Source organism: Sinocyclocheilus rhinocerous, unplaced genomic scaffold, assembly GCF_001515625.1.
Source record: "Sinocyclocheilus rhinocerous isolate Xijiao unplaced genomic scaffold, SAMN03320098_v1.1 scaffold1302, whole genome shotgun sequence".
In the NCBI taxonomy this organism is placed as follows: Eukaryota; Metazoa; Chordata; class Actinopteri; order Cypriniformes; family Cyprinidae; genus Sinocyclocheilus; species Sinocyclocheilus rhinocerous.
The window spans coordinates 87,751-101,245 of NW_015623473.1; the positions used below are offsets into that span (position 1 = coordinate 87,751).

At 32.9% G+C, this 13,495-nt stretch overlaps 1 protein-coding gene across 1 annotated transcript in view; it reads left to right on the top strand.

The window, feature by feature from the left end:
- Positions 1–13,495, top strand: part of LOC107749732 (partitioning defective 3 homolog B-like) — a 146,354-nt gene that overhangs the window by 58,477 nt on the left and 74,382 nt on the right. The window contains exons 9-10 of the mRNA XM_016564915.1: positions 7,985–8,170; positions 12,131–12,304. Coding sequence (XP_016420401.1) covers positions 7,985–8,170; positions 12,131–12,304 — 360 coding nt within the window. The remainder of the gene's footprint in view (positions 1–7,984; positions 8,171–12,130; positions 12,305–13,495) is intronic.

Consider the following 13,495-nt stretch of genomic DNA (forward strand, 5'->3'; position numbering starts at 1 on the left):
GAGCAGGGAGAGCAGTAGGCTATTACAAGAGTGCTGATTTTGTCCCGAATATCACAAGTTTAAATGTGATTTTATACAACAGTTCAGTAAATAAGAAGTTGATATTGTGTTATATTTTAAACACAATATTATGTGGTTTTGCTCAATTTTGCAAAGAATATATTACATTTAAAGCCATAGCAGAATTGTTGTGCGTCTCCGAGCAGCACAGCTGTGTTTAGTTTCTGAATGAATCCACGTTTTGAACGAATCGTGTGAATCAATGATTCAAAGGCCCATTCATAAACAACCCATTTACTTAATTCCTGAATGAATCAGCCGTTTGAACGAATCGAATGAATTACATTTACCGCCACCTGCTGGCAGATTTAGTTTCTTATTTAGAGTATAATTTAATAATAATAATAATAATAATAAAAACATTTAAGGGATAGTTAACTCAAAATTTAATCATTTACTCTCCCGTCCCTCATATTGTTTATTGTAATCTCTACTTGATACTTTCTCATTTAACACAAAAATATCTTTAAATAATCTTTTGTGGGTTATTTCACAGTCAAATTTATTTTGCGATTAATTAGAATAATTAATCGAAACATCATGTCATTAATTAGATTAAAAGTTTTAATCGACTGACAGCCCTAATATATCTATAATCTAATATATATGGATGTAAATATTTATTTATTTATAATTATTTGTAACTTGTCATATACTATTTGTGTTTTAAAAATTAATAGTACCTCAAACTACTCCTTTTCCAATCATTTAGACTTTTTTTTTTTTTTTAAGCCAACGGATAATGAAATGGGCCAAAAAGTCTCATACTGTAGACATACATTCTAGCACTTTTATGGCTATTCAGATAACCTTACAGAACCCCAGCAGTGCCCTCCTTAACATTGAAAGTGTCGAATCAGCGTGTGACAGGAAGTTGTGCACACGACACGGCGGTTTAACAGGAAGCCTCGGGCCAACGCTGGTCCATCTCCTCTCCCAGATGTTACACGCGGTGCGTGTTGATCGCTGACCCCTTTCAAAGCATCTCTATTTTTCTTCTAAACATCAGACCCTCATTAGAATCCAAACAATGAGTAAAACTGCTATTGTGGCACCCCTGGATCCCTCATCACAGGAAGAAAGACCACATCCCTTCATTGTGTCTCTGTCTATCCTCAGTTCATTTGCACTGTAGTGTCTGCTCATCAAAGGCCTTGGGTTTAGACGGGTCACCTACACACATGTGTACGTGCCTGTGTTATGTGAGGGCTGCCAAACAATTCATAATCATTGTTACAAACAGTCATTTCTCCCATGCGTTACTTCCTCAATGAGGTTTTTGATGGGTAAGATTGTACATATCAGGCCAGAACTTCTCTATTAATCAAATTCCCTAGAGCCTTATATATAATATTATCATTGTTATTTTATTGTTTTTTATTTTATAATATATATTGAATTTGAAAAAGAAATACAAGTAATAATATATTTCATTTTGGTAATATATTAATTATTATCATTTAATTATTTTTATTACATTGTGTGTTACATTGCATAATTAAAACTTGTGCATGGTTAAATTTGGGGTGTATTTATGGATTTAGCTGCTTTGTACTTTGTTAAATCTTTGCTGTCCCAGATCTGTTCAAGAAGAGCAGCTGTATGTCATTGACACTGACTATTATTGGACCATTAATTCTCGTTAGGGACAAAAAAACGTCATAAAGAGCTGCACTGCAGTATCTATTCACAGAGAAAAACCTCCTCCATTTTTCCACCCTATTCAAATTCAAAGTGGGTTAGCTGTGCCACTGCTTAGAAATTACGGCAGAAATGCGACGGCAGGCAAAAGGAAAAATGACACACTCGGGAGAAATATTTTTTAGAGAATGGAAGAGTATGAAAAGATATAATGACAGTGTTGAGTAGATTTCACCATCTGCCTTTTTAGAGGATATGAGTGTGAGTGTGTGTGTGTGTGTATTTATATTTCATTCCAACCAATGAATGTATCAAAACCTGAAATACTCTCCATAAACACCCACCTTCATACAGTATTCGTCAGTTTCTTTTACCACCCACTGTCAGCACAAAATATACCATCTTAATTCCCAAAGAGCAGATTTGGCTAATGATCAGCCATTAGCAAAAATAAAGCATCTTTTATAAGAGTCTGCTAGAATCCAACAGACCTTTGGACAGGAAACTAGCTTGCTAGCTTGCACCATAAATGTCCATCCTGTTAGCAGCTACATGGTGTCCTTCTGTGTGATGGATCAGTCTGCGTGATTCGTGTTTAGAGATCGTTGACAGAGTTAAAGTCTTGTTTTTCTGACTGAAGCCCTTTGGGATCTGGTCACGGTGACGGGACATCCTGGATGTGCGAAAGTTGGTGTCGCCGAAACGTCCGGCCCTGCTGGAAAATCCAGCTAAAACCATCTTACGGTGTTTAGCTGGTTTCTAACTGGCACAGGATGGTCCTTAACTGGTTCAAGCTGGTCTAGATAATTGATCGGCCACTTGAAGTACTTGAAAGAAAACCGTGGCACATGCCCAAAAAACATGGCAAATTTTATTATTATTATGATTGATTATTATGATTATTATTTAGTGTTACTAGATTATTAGCCAATGAGGCGAACAATGAGATAATAAAATAATTATTGAAATATAGATGTAAATGTGTACTAATTATACGAATAGGAATGCCTATTTGTATTAATAGCTATCAATATCAATATTAAAAGGTAATATTAAGAAATGTAATTAATGCTAATACCACTTTATTGCTGTATCTGTTGATAAGTATTAATTAATGTTAACCAATATTATTATTAATATGTATTATTAATGTCAGTACTAATGATAAATATGAATAAACATGATTAATAATGACGTTAATAATTCATTTTAATAGGCTGTAACATATAATACTAATAGTATTATTGGTTTTAGTATTAGTAGCAGTTAATATTAAGTGACACTTTTATTTATTTATAAAAAAATAAATGTTATTAATATCATTACTACTTAATTAACAATTAATAAATAAAAAATAGACATTGGAATATATACATTTATTTTTAAATAGATATAAGTATTTCATAAACTTCTGGTGGATTCGCATATTTTTCTTTTGAATTGTTGTGTAGAAATGAGTTTTCAATTATCAGACAAATGCAAGAATCTGTGGGCTTGTCGTGTAAATGTATATTAATGAGATTGCTTTGGCAAACTGTAAATGTCTAAATATCGCCATTGCATTAAAGATAAGCTGACTGGATTTGGCATCAATTTGTCATGTACTGTGAGGGTAAATGAATGCAGTAGGTGGAATTAATGTCTGCAGCAACATATTAATTATATCTGATAGCCAGTAGCAATAAATCAACCAAACATCAAATTAAATTGTAATGTAAGATTTTTCTTTTTTGTGCCCACTAGACATGCTTTTAGATCTTTCCAGCGTGCACAGCAAAAATGTCTTTAATATAATAATAAATGGTCTATATTTAGTGATTTTTGTGGTGTTTCACTTGACAAGGTACACTTATATTTAAGATAAATGATCTAAAGTCCACTCTTTAGTCTATCTAATATCACCACTGTAATGTGATATTCTCACAGGAAGTTTGCTGTAAAAGCGGAATATGTATTTTTGTAACCAATTTACGATCATAATGTGGACTCTGAAGGGTCTGTAGAGTTTGGTGTTTGATTCAGACAGGTTTTCTGTGAGGATGGAGGGGTCAGACAGCACATTGCACACAGTTGTACTCACAGGAAGAGAGGTCGGTCACAGGGCTGGTGGAGCATTTAGATGTCCTTGAGATGGTCTTAATAATAATTCCTCTTCCTACACACAGGATGTGTTCTGCTTTGTCATGACCCATTTAATTATATTTGTTATTTGGGTCACGGCCACTTCTTTTTAAAAAAAACTGTGCGTAATATAAAAACTGTAGATGCTTTCATGTAATAGCAAACGGCCTTCTGACATCAATACTAATTTAGTTCAGTATCTGGGTTAAGGTGCATTGACTTCTAGCCAGGGGCATCAAAACACATTTCCCATGCATTATTTTTGTGTAAATGACACAAAGACTTCCTCTCAAAATGCTGTGTGAATCACATTACATTTTCTCGATTAGTGCGGTAAATTGATCAAAGTTTGGGTTTTGTGTTGCAGCTTTTTTCTTTGTGAATTTGGTAGGGTATTATAGGACTGCTTCCAGAAGAAGAGGAAGAGGGTATTTGTTGCTCAACTATTATAAAATGGAAAATGATCAGGATAACAATGTTATGTTTCATTGAAGTATCAGTTTTGCCTGTATGGAAGCTTGTTTCCACCACTAAATAAAATTAAAAAAGGTAATTGCGACTGCTTATTCTGAATTTTTTCCACCCAGTTGCGAATTTACATCTCACAATTCTGACTTTATAATACGTAATTGTGGGTTATAAAGTCAGAATTAAGATATAAACTCGCAATTGAAAGAAAATAGTATTTTTTTCCCCCTCAGAATTGTACCTCGGAACTCGGAATTGTGAGTTTACATCATGAGATTCTTAGAAAAAATCTAATGTAAGATAAAAAGTTGCAATAACCTTTTTTTTTTTAAAATGACAGAAAAAGGCTTCCCGGATAACAATGTTATGTTTCATTGAAGTATCAGTTTTGCCTGTATGGAAGCTTGTTTCCACCACTAAATAAAATAAAAAAAGGTAATTGCGACTGATTATTCTGAATTTTTTCCACCCAGTTGCGAATTTACATCTCACAATTCTGACTTTATAATATGTAATTGTGGGTTATAAAGTCAGAATTAAGATATAAACTCGCAATTGTATTTTTTTCCCCCTCAGAATTGTACCTCGGAACTCGGAATTGTGAGTTTACATCATGAGATTCTTAGAAAAAATCTAATGTAAGATAAAAAGTTGCAATAACCTTTTTTTTTTGACAGTGACAGAAACAGGCTTCCCTATGTAATTTTTATATAATGTCATTATTAATTAGTAATATTAATATTGATAACATTTATTAATGTTAATATTATTAGTTAATTATCTCTAATGTTAATATGTCCCAGTAGTATAATATATTTTATCCTATATTCATATTAATTATTAGCATTGATTTTAATAATGTTTACTCCTATTAGGTATTCATTTTGATATTATTATTATTATTATTATTATTTGAAGAAAAATAAGAAATAATAGTAATGTTAGTTACTGTTAATATTAATTATGTATAACATTATAGTTAGTGCATATTAAGTAGTATTAATATTAATTAAAAAATTATTAATATTATCAATTGATCAATATTAAATGCTCTTTATACTGAAATAATTCCTATTAGTGTAATATGTAATATCCTATTAATATTATTACTTAATAATATTATCAGTTAATACTAATTTATTAATACTTTTCAATTGACAATGATATTAATAAGTGATATTAATATTATTTAATATTGACGTTAATTGTTATTAATACAGTTGTTAATTGCTATTTCTATAATATATAACCTATTAATATTAAAGGAACACTCCACTATTTTTGAAAATAGGCTCATTTCGGTTAAGTTTTACCGTTTTCGAATCCATTCAGCCGATCTCCGGGTCGAAAATAGGCTCATTTTCCAACTCCCCTAGAGTTAAACAGTTTGTGCTGCCGTACCATGGGTGCAGCAGGCGCAATGATATTACGCAGCGCCTAAAAATAGTCCCCAGTTAGGTAACTTCCAACTTGACCGGCACTAAGTTTGTGTAGTTGCATATATACTCTATATTTCATATATTTCCATATCGGCCTAGAAAATCGCAACTTTTCATTTTCCGTCGGTCTTAGTACACGATGTAACTACAGAAGAGTCCAGTTTTAAATAGGAAAAATATAGAAACTCTTTGGTCTTTTTTGAGCGAGATGCTAACGGTCTAATCAGATTCAATGATCTATGCTAAGCTGCAGCTAAAAGTGCTACCGCCAGACCCGGAGATCGGCTGAATGGATTCGAAAACGGTAAAACTCAACTGTTTAACTCTAGGGGAGTTGGAAAATGAGCCTATTTTCAAAAATAGTGGAGTGTTCCTTTAAGTATAATGTTTTGATATTAATAATGATTAATAATAATAATAATAATAATTGCAGTTAATATGAATGATAATTACTAATACTAATATTAAAATAGTTGCAAGCGCCCAAATATGTTTTTATTTGCATTGCCCATAGGCCTGTTTTTATCTGTCAAGTCAAAGCTGTTTATCTTTCTCCACGTATTCCTGACGCGGATTCTTTTTTTACATTCCAGTGCCACTGACCTTTTTTGCCAGCTTTTACTCATGTACTTTAGTTAAAACAGTCTATCATATTGTGTCTGTGAGAGCATGTGAGTGTGTATTTGCCCTCAGGAGGTCTTCATGTGAAGTCTGGGCCTGGAGTGTTGATAGGACCACCAGAGCGGCATCTCAGACAATCTGATATTCTCGCTGGGACCAAAGTTTGACCTCACTTACAAACAGGCCTTTTATTGTGTGCTAAAACTCTGATTTGTTGTCCGCCTCAGGCCATGTACGACACATTATCATCAGTAAGAGGATGGGCTAAAAGGACTACTTGAAGCTTTGCCCCATTGGCCCTCCTATTTTTCATCGTTAGCTCTTGCTTAATGCTTTTTGCCCAACTTTGTGTTCCTACAAAGTCATTTTTGTTTCTTTTACTTCCTGGCCCATTTCCACAGGAGCTTACCAACAGGCTAATGCTGTTGCTTAATGTGGTTTCCAGAACGATGTCGGTCACGTTTAGCCATCGCACTTTATTCTAGGCTATTTTGCCATGTTTTATTGATGCGATAGTGGCGAGAAGAAGGAAATGATGTGGAGAAAAGGTCAAAGACCATGGCACTGACACCCTTGGTCTCTTTGATATGATATTTTGAAGCCAAAGCAAGCAAAGAGAGAAGTGAAATGTGTGGGTAGTTGTGAGTGTGTGTGCGTAAGTATGCTCAATAATGAGTTATTAGTCTAAAACGATGTCGTTCCCCAACCCCCATCCTCCTAAATGAATCTCTGACAAAAGCTTATTATGTTTCCTTTTGAACTGGCACGTTCTCATGATCTCACTCTTTCACGTTCAAATCAAATGACCCCCAACGTGTTTTCCTGCCTTTCCATTAGACATGCATTAATTCTGTCCTAACCCTGCTTTATATATTCATCCATCATTATTCCTTCCTCATCCACTCGGTACATCTGGCTTTATTTGAACTGGGATCCATTTCTAAAATCTCTCTTTTTTTTTTTTTCTTTGAATGTCCTTTTGAAGTTTTTATTCATCAACAAATCCTGAAAAAATTAACCTGTTTCCACAAAAATATTAAGCAACTGTTTTCAACATCAATAATAGTAAGAAATGTTTCTTGAGCAGCAAATCTGTATATTAGAATGATTTCTGTGACACTGAAGACTGGATTAATGATGCTGAAAATTCAGCTTTGAATCAAAGGAATACATTACATTTTAAATGTATTAATATAGAAAGCAGTTATTTGAAATTGTAATAGTATTTCTGTTTTTACTGTATTTTTGATCACATAAATGCAGCCTTTCTGAGCATAAGCGACTTCTTTCAAAAATATAAAAAAATCTGACTGAGCCCTAAACTCTTAAAGGTAGGCTAATATTCATTCATCTCAAGATTTAGATGAAAATCACTTCATCCATTATCTTATTGGAGTGTTCCAGGTTCAATAAGTGTTAAACTCTATCGAGCATCTGTGACATACCGTCGATTACCACTGACAATAATTTCCACTCTTCTCGTAGTTTGCAAACGCAAGCAAAAATGACATGTGCAGTAATGCAGTTGTAGGCAGTGGGGTACGATGTTGAACTGGGATAAATGCTAAGATTCACATGATTTTGAAAGTCAACTGAGATACAGCCCTAAGTGTGTGTGTGTGTGTTATTTGCAGAAAGGAGAGCCATCAGGTCTGCTGCTTTCGGAGGACGGGCGAGAGCAGCTGATGTTTGAAGTTCCTTTGAGTGACTCCGGCTCAGCTGGTCTAGGGGTCAGTCTGAAGGGTAATAAGTCCCGAGAGACCGGGGAAGACCTGGGCATCTTCATCAAGTCCATCATCCACGGCGGTGCCGCACACAAGGTAAAGAGCAGCCCATTCACCCCACGTCCATTCATCTGAGAGCTCCAATCATGAAAGTCGCTCCAATCCTGTGTATTTCTTTACACAATGGCATACAGTTGTAATTTATGCCTGAAAACTACTAAAAACCTTTAAAATGTCTATAAATAAAAACATACATGCACTATTATAAATATAATATACTGTTATATGTAAATATACTGTTGTTCATAATACATTATTTTACCTTTAAAAATTAATAACTAAATACATATACCATTATAAATATATAAATATACTATTGTTCATAACACGATGTTTATGCAGTTTGTTAAAAAATACATAAAGAATCGTATATGTAAAAATTAACATTAGGATAATAAATTAATGTTGTAAAATTTTACAACATTAAAACATTAAAACAAAGTTTTACAACTTTGTTTTATTTTGGTTAGTTGTGACTAAATTATTTTATTTTATTTTATTTTATTTTACAAAAACAACAAGTTTTATTAGTTTTAGTTAATGATAACACCACTGGGAAAACATTTTCATGTTATTTTATGTTAGCTATTGCATTAACTAATTCAAGCTTATTGGTTAACATAATATGAATAAGACATTTACAATAACATATTGGACATAGATACAAAAATGTACATTGATAAGGCATAGTTGACGGTTGAAGTTAAAATCCAAATATTGTCAGATTAATCTGTCTGTAACTACTACTATGATTTGGAGAACCAATAATACAAACATACGAATATACTGTAGTATGGTAATTTTGATTCACCCAAAGTGGCCCCAAACTGAAAAAAAAGATGATTTATGAAAAGTGGCCTTTTTCATAGCCTATTAAGCTTTATCATTTTGGTTTGGGATATGCCGTGTCCGTTATTACAGGTTAACCTCACCTAGTGCCGCTATAGAAATATGAATACTCCTCTCCTCTTCTCTCCGCAATCAATCCAGTCAGGCAGCAGGTGTTGTGTCTGTGTGCAGATAAGAGCACATCTACTGTCTCCTATCAGCACTGTAATCAAGAGTGGGCTCACAGGTGGAGCTGCGTCTCTGGCCCCTATCAGCACTCCAGTGGAGAGTGGGCTCAGAGAGCGAGCTGCGTCACAGACCCCATCAGAGAGACGCTCAAAGAAATAGGCATTTTCAAAGGCTGAGCTCTTCATTTGACTTCTGCCGTTCACCCTTATCACACTCACTCTCTCTCTCACACTTTCTGCTGCTCCTCTAACATTTACACTCCAAGATTGAGATCAAATGAGCATGAATATATAAAAAAAGCTCCATCCTAATTTCTGGAATAAATTATCGTAATACAAAGTAATGAAGAAAAACATGTCGTAGGTTATCTTTAGAGCTCTTTATGAGGTAGCGTCTTTCACAAGGCCGTCTTAGGTTGCGAGCTTCCAGACTGTCTGCTTATGTATGCATGAGTATAGTTTCTCAATAGATGGGCGCAAGTGTTTGTGTCCGTCCTGCCGGAGACCCCCTCCCGGGTCAGTATCGGTGGTCTGCGGTCAGTGACCTCGCCCAGGGGTCAGGATCATCCGCCGTGACACAGACTCTCAGCAGTCTTTAGCGGCTCCAGTGGCTTTTAGCTGCTAATCTCTTTTGTTCCTCCTCAGCTCAGTTTTATTTAGGAAACCACAGCTGTGAACCTTAATCCAATTCATTCCAGCCCGACCCTTTCACGCTAATGATATGCATCCGTAATTGTGTCTGAATTCATAGTGGGATGCATTAAACATTTAACAGTGGGGCTACACTGCATAAATGTTTTTAAATCACACTATAGGGCTTTAGTGTTGGGAGTAGCTAGCTAAACGTAGCGGTGGTCCTAACTTAACTACATGTTTCAGTGTGACAGTAATTTAGTCATAACAGATTTACCCCCCAAAATAGTGGTGGTTCATTGAAAATAAGTTCAAAAGAACAATTAATTCACAAAACAGACTAAAAGCTTTAACTTTAATGCTGTAATCATAATTGTGATCCTATTTATTATTCTTATTTTATTTGTTTTAATTAATTTGTTTATTTTGTATTTATTTTTAAGTTTAGTTTTTCAATATTTAATATTTTAAATGCTGCTGTGAATATATATAATTCTATACCTTTTAATATTATAGTATAGTTTTATAAAATAATACAAATTTAAGAGCTTTTTATCTGATTAATCTGCCTTTAACTAGAACTGTGATAATATTTGTGTTTTTTACTTAGTTTTTTTTTTGTATTCCATTTTTATTTAATTTTGTGAACAATTTTACAATTTTAAATGCACTGTTGAATTTATTAGTAAATAATATATCTTATTATCGAAAACATGTAAACGTAAATATTTTAATATTTTTTTTATGTAGTTTTGTTTTCTTGGTATTTATTTATTTATTGATTTATTTGTTCATTTATTTACTTTTATATTTAATTTTAAATGCAAACTGAATTAATAGGTAAAAGATACATCATCCATAATTACAGTAAAAATGTAAGATCTTTTAATCTGATTAGTGTATCTATAACTAGTACTATGTTTTGTAGTTTATTTTTGTTTAAACGCTGCACTGAATCTTTAGGTAAATTATATATCTACATTCATTCTCTCGTTCTCTCGCTCACTGTCTATTAGTATTACAGTAAAATAGAGTTTTTATTGCATTAATCTGTCTTTAACTAGTACTATTTGGGATGCAATAATGCAAATCATAAGACTAATAAAAATGTAAGAGCTTTTAATCAGATTAATCTGGCTTTAACTAGAATTGTGATATGATTTGTTTTTTTTTACTTAGTTTTTTTTTGTATTGCATTTTTATTTAATTTTAAATACACCATTGTATTTATTAGTAAATAATATATCTTATTATAGAAAACATGTAAATATTTTTTGTGTAGTTTTGTTTTCTTGGTATTTATTTATTTGTTTATTTATTTATTTACTTTTATATTTAATTTTAAATGCAAACTGAATTAATAGGTAAAAGACATCGTCCATTATTATAGTAAAAATGTAAGATCTTTTAATCTGATTCATGTATCTATAACTTGTACTATGGTTTGTAGTTTCGTTTTTTTAAATACGGCACTGAATCTTTAGGTAAATTCTATATCTACATTCATTCTCTCGTTCTCTCTCTCACTGTCTATTAGTATTACAGTAAATATTTTAGAGATTTTATTCCATTAATCTGTCTATAACTAGTACTATTTGGGATGCAATAATACAAATCATAAGACAAATAAAAATTTAAGAGCTTTTAATCAGATTAATCTGGCTTTAGCTAGAACTGTGAAATTATTTGTATTTTTTTTTACTTAGTAAAGTGTGTTTGTGTTCTTTTGTTTTTATATTACTTTTTTAGTTTCTACATTATTAAACACACCATTGTATTTATTAGTAAATTATATACCTTATTATAGCAAAAATGTAAATATTTTAATGTTGTTAATGTGTTTAACTACCAGTGTGATTTGTAATTTTATTTATTTTTTTATTTTTTTATTATTATATACTTTTTAACTGAATTAATTGGTAAAAGATACATGGTACATTATTATAGTAAAAATGTAAGATCTTTTAATCTGATTAATGTGTCTGTAACTAGTACTATGGTTTGTAGTTTAGTTTTTGTACTTATTTTTAAACGCTGCACTGAATCTTTAGGTAAATTCTATATCTGCATTCATTCTCTCGTTCTCTCTCTCACTGTCTATTAGTATTACAGTAAAAATTTTAGAGCTTTTATTCTATTAATCTGTCTATAACTAGTACTATTTGGGATGCAATAATGCTAATTATAAGACTAATAAAAATGTAAGATATTTAAAATGAATTTAGCTTCTCTTTAAGGTGAGGTTTAGTGTAGCTATTAGCTAAAACTTGTTAGAAAGGCTTTTTTTTTGTAGAGGTTTGCTTCCTATAATTTCTCAACATTGGTGTCTGTCTTCTCTGGTTTGCAGGACGGTCGCTTGCGTATCAATGACCAGCTGATAGCGGTTAATAGCGAATCGCTGCTCGGACGCTCCAACCATGAGGCCATGGAAACCCTGCGGCACTCCATGTCGACTGAAGGGAACCTCAGAGGAACCATCCAGCTGGTGGTTCTGCGTGCTGTGGAGCGCTCGCCTGCTCAGGTATGCCCAGTTCCTGTACCGTACCATGTGTCCCGCTACAGACCGCTTCCCCGCAGGGCCTCTGAACCCGAGACCCTGGCCGCAGCCCACCGGTATCACCGCTATCCACATCACAGGCTCTCAGGTGACCTCTGATTGTTAGTTATTGTGCACAAGGACATGCAAACATATGCTTTGGCTAAAAGGAGGAAATGGTTTTAATGTCCTCCTGTTCTGAGATTTAAATCTAGCTTTAAAGTACTATTGCTATCCTATGAGGAGAAGAGAAAAATAGGCTTGTGATTAAAAAAATCTGTCAATAGATTACATTTTTGTCCCCAAACAGCTCATTTTCCCAAACAAAACTCCTGAAAATATTTTCAGTTATAAATTGGGGTCAGTTAGATGAGTTGCCATGTGAGGCATTGCAGTATCATCATGGACATTTGGGGAGGAGGTCCTTGAAATTTAATCATTGCAGATTCATTTTTTGACAGACTGAAGATTGTTCTTTTCCTTGTTTTTCTTTGACTTCATGAGAAAGTGCTTGTTCTTCTCTCCTGCATCCTGCTAATTACTAACATCATGCACATGCTTGTATTTTCACTTATTTATTAATGTCTGCTTTTCTTTTGCTTTGTTTCTGTATTGCTAAAGTTTTCTTTTGAAATAAAAGTCTTTAAATCTTTGCATGCACTTTGTTTTCTTTTAACCCTCTGGGCTTTTCTTCATGGATCTTTTCTGTTTATTCTGTAAAGGGCATGAGGTGTCATTCATCTCTTTCTTTTGAGTTTTCAAACTTTGAGATGTGCTGTATTGAATTTGAATATGCAATATATACAATGCGTTTAAAAGTTTGGGGTCTGTAAGATTTTTTAAAATTATTATTATTATTTTTTTTTAAGAAATGTATTCTTTTATTCAGCAAGAATGCATGAAATTGATCAAAAGTGAGCACAATTTTTTTTAAATATATTCAAATAGAAAACAGTTATTTTAAAATGTAGTAATATTTTACAGTATTACTGTTTCTGCTGTATTTTTGATCAAATAAATACAGCCATGATGAGCATAAGAGACTTCTTTCGGAAACATTTAGAAAAAAATCGTACTGATCCCAAACTTTTGATTGGTTGTGTATATGCTACACCAGATCAAAATAATTTGAAATTAACCATATATGTATATATTATAACAATATATATATATATA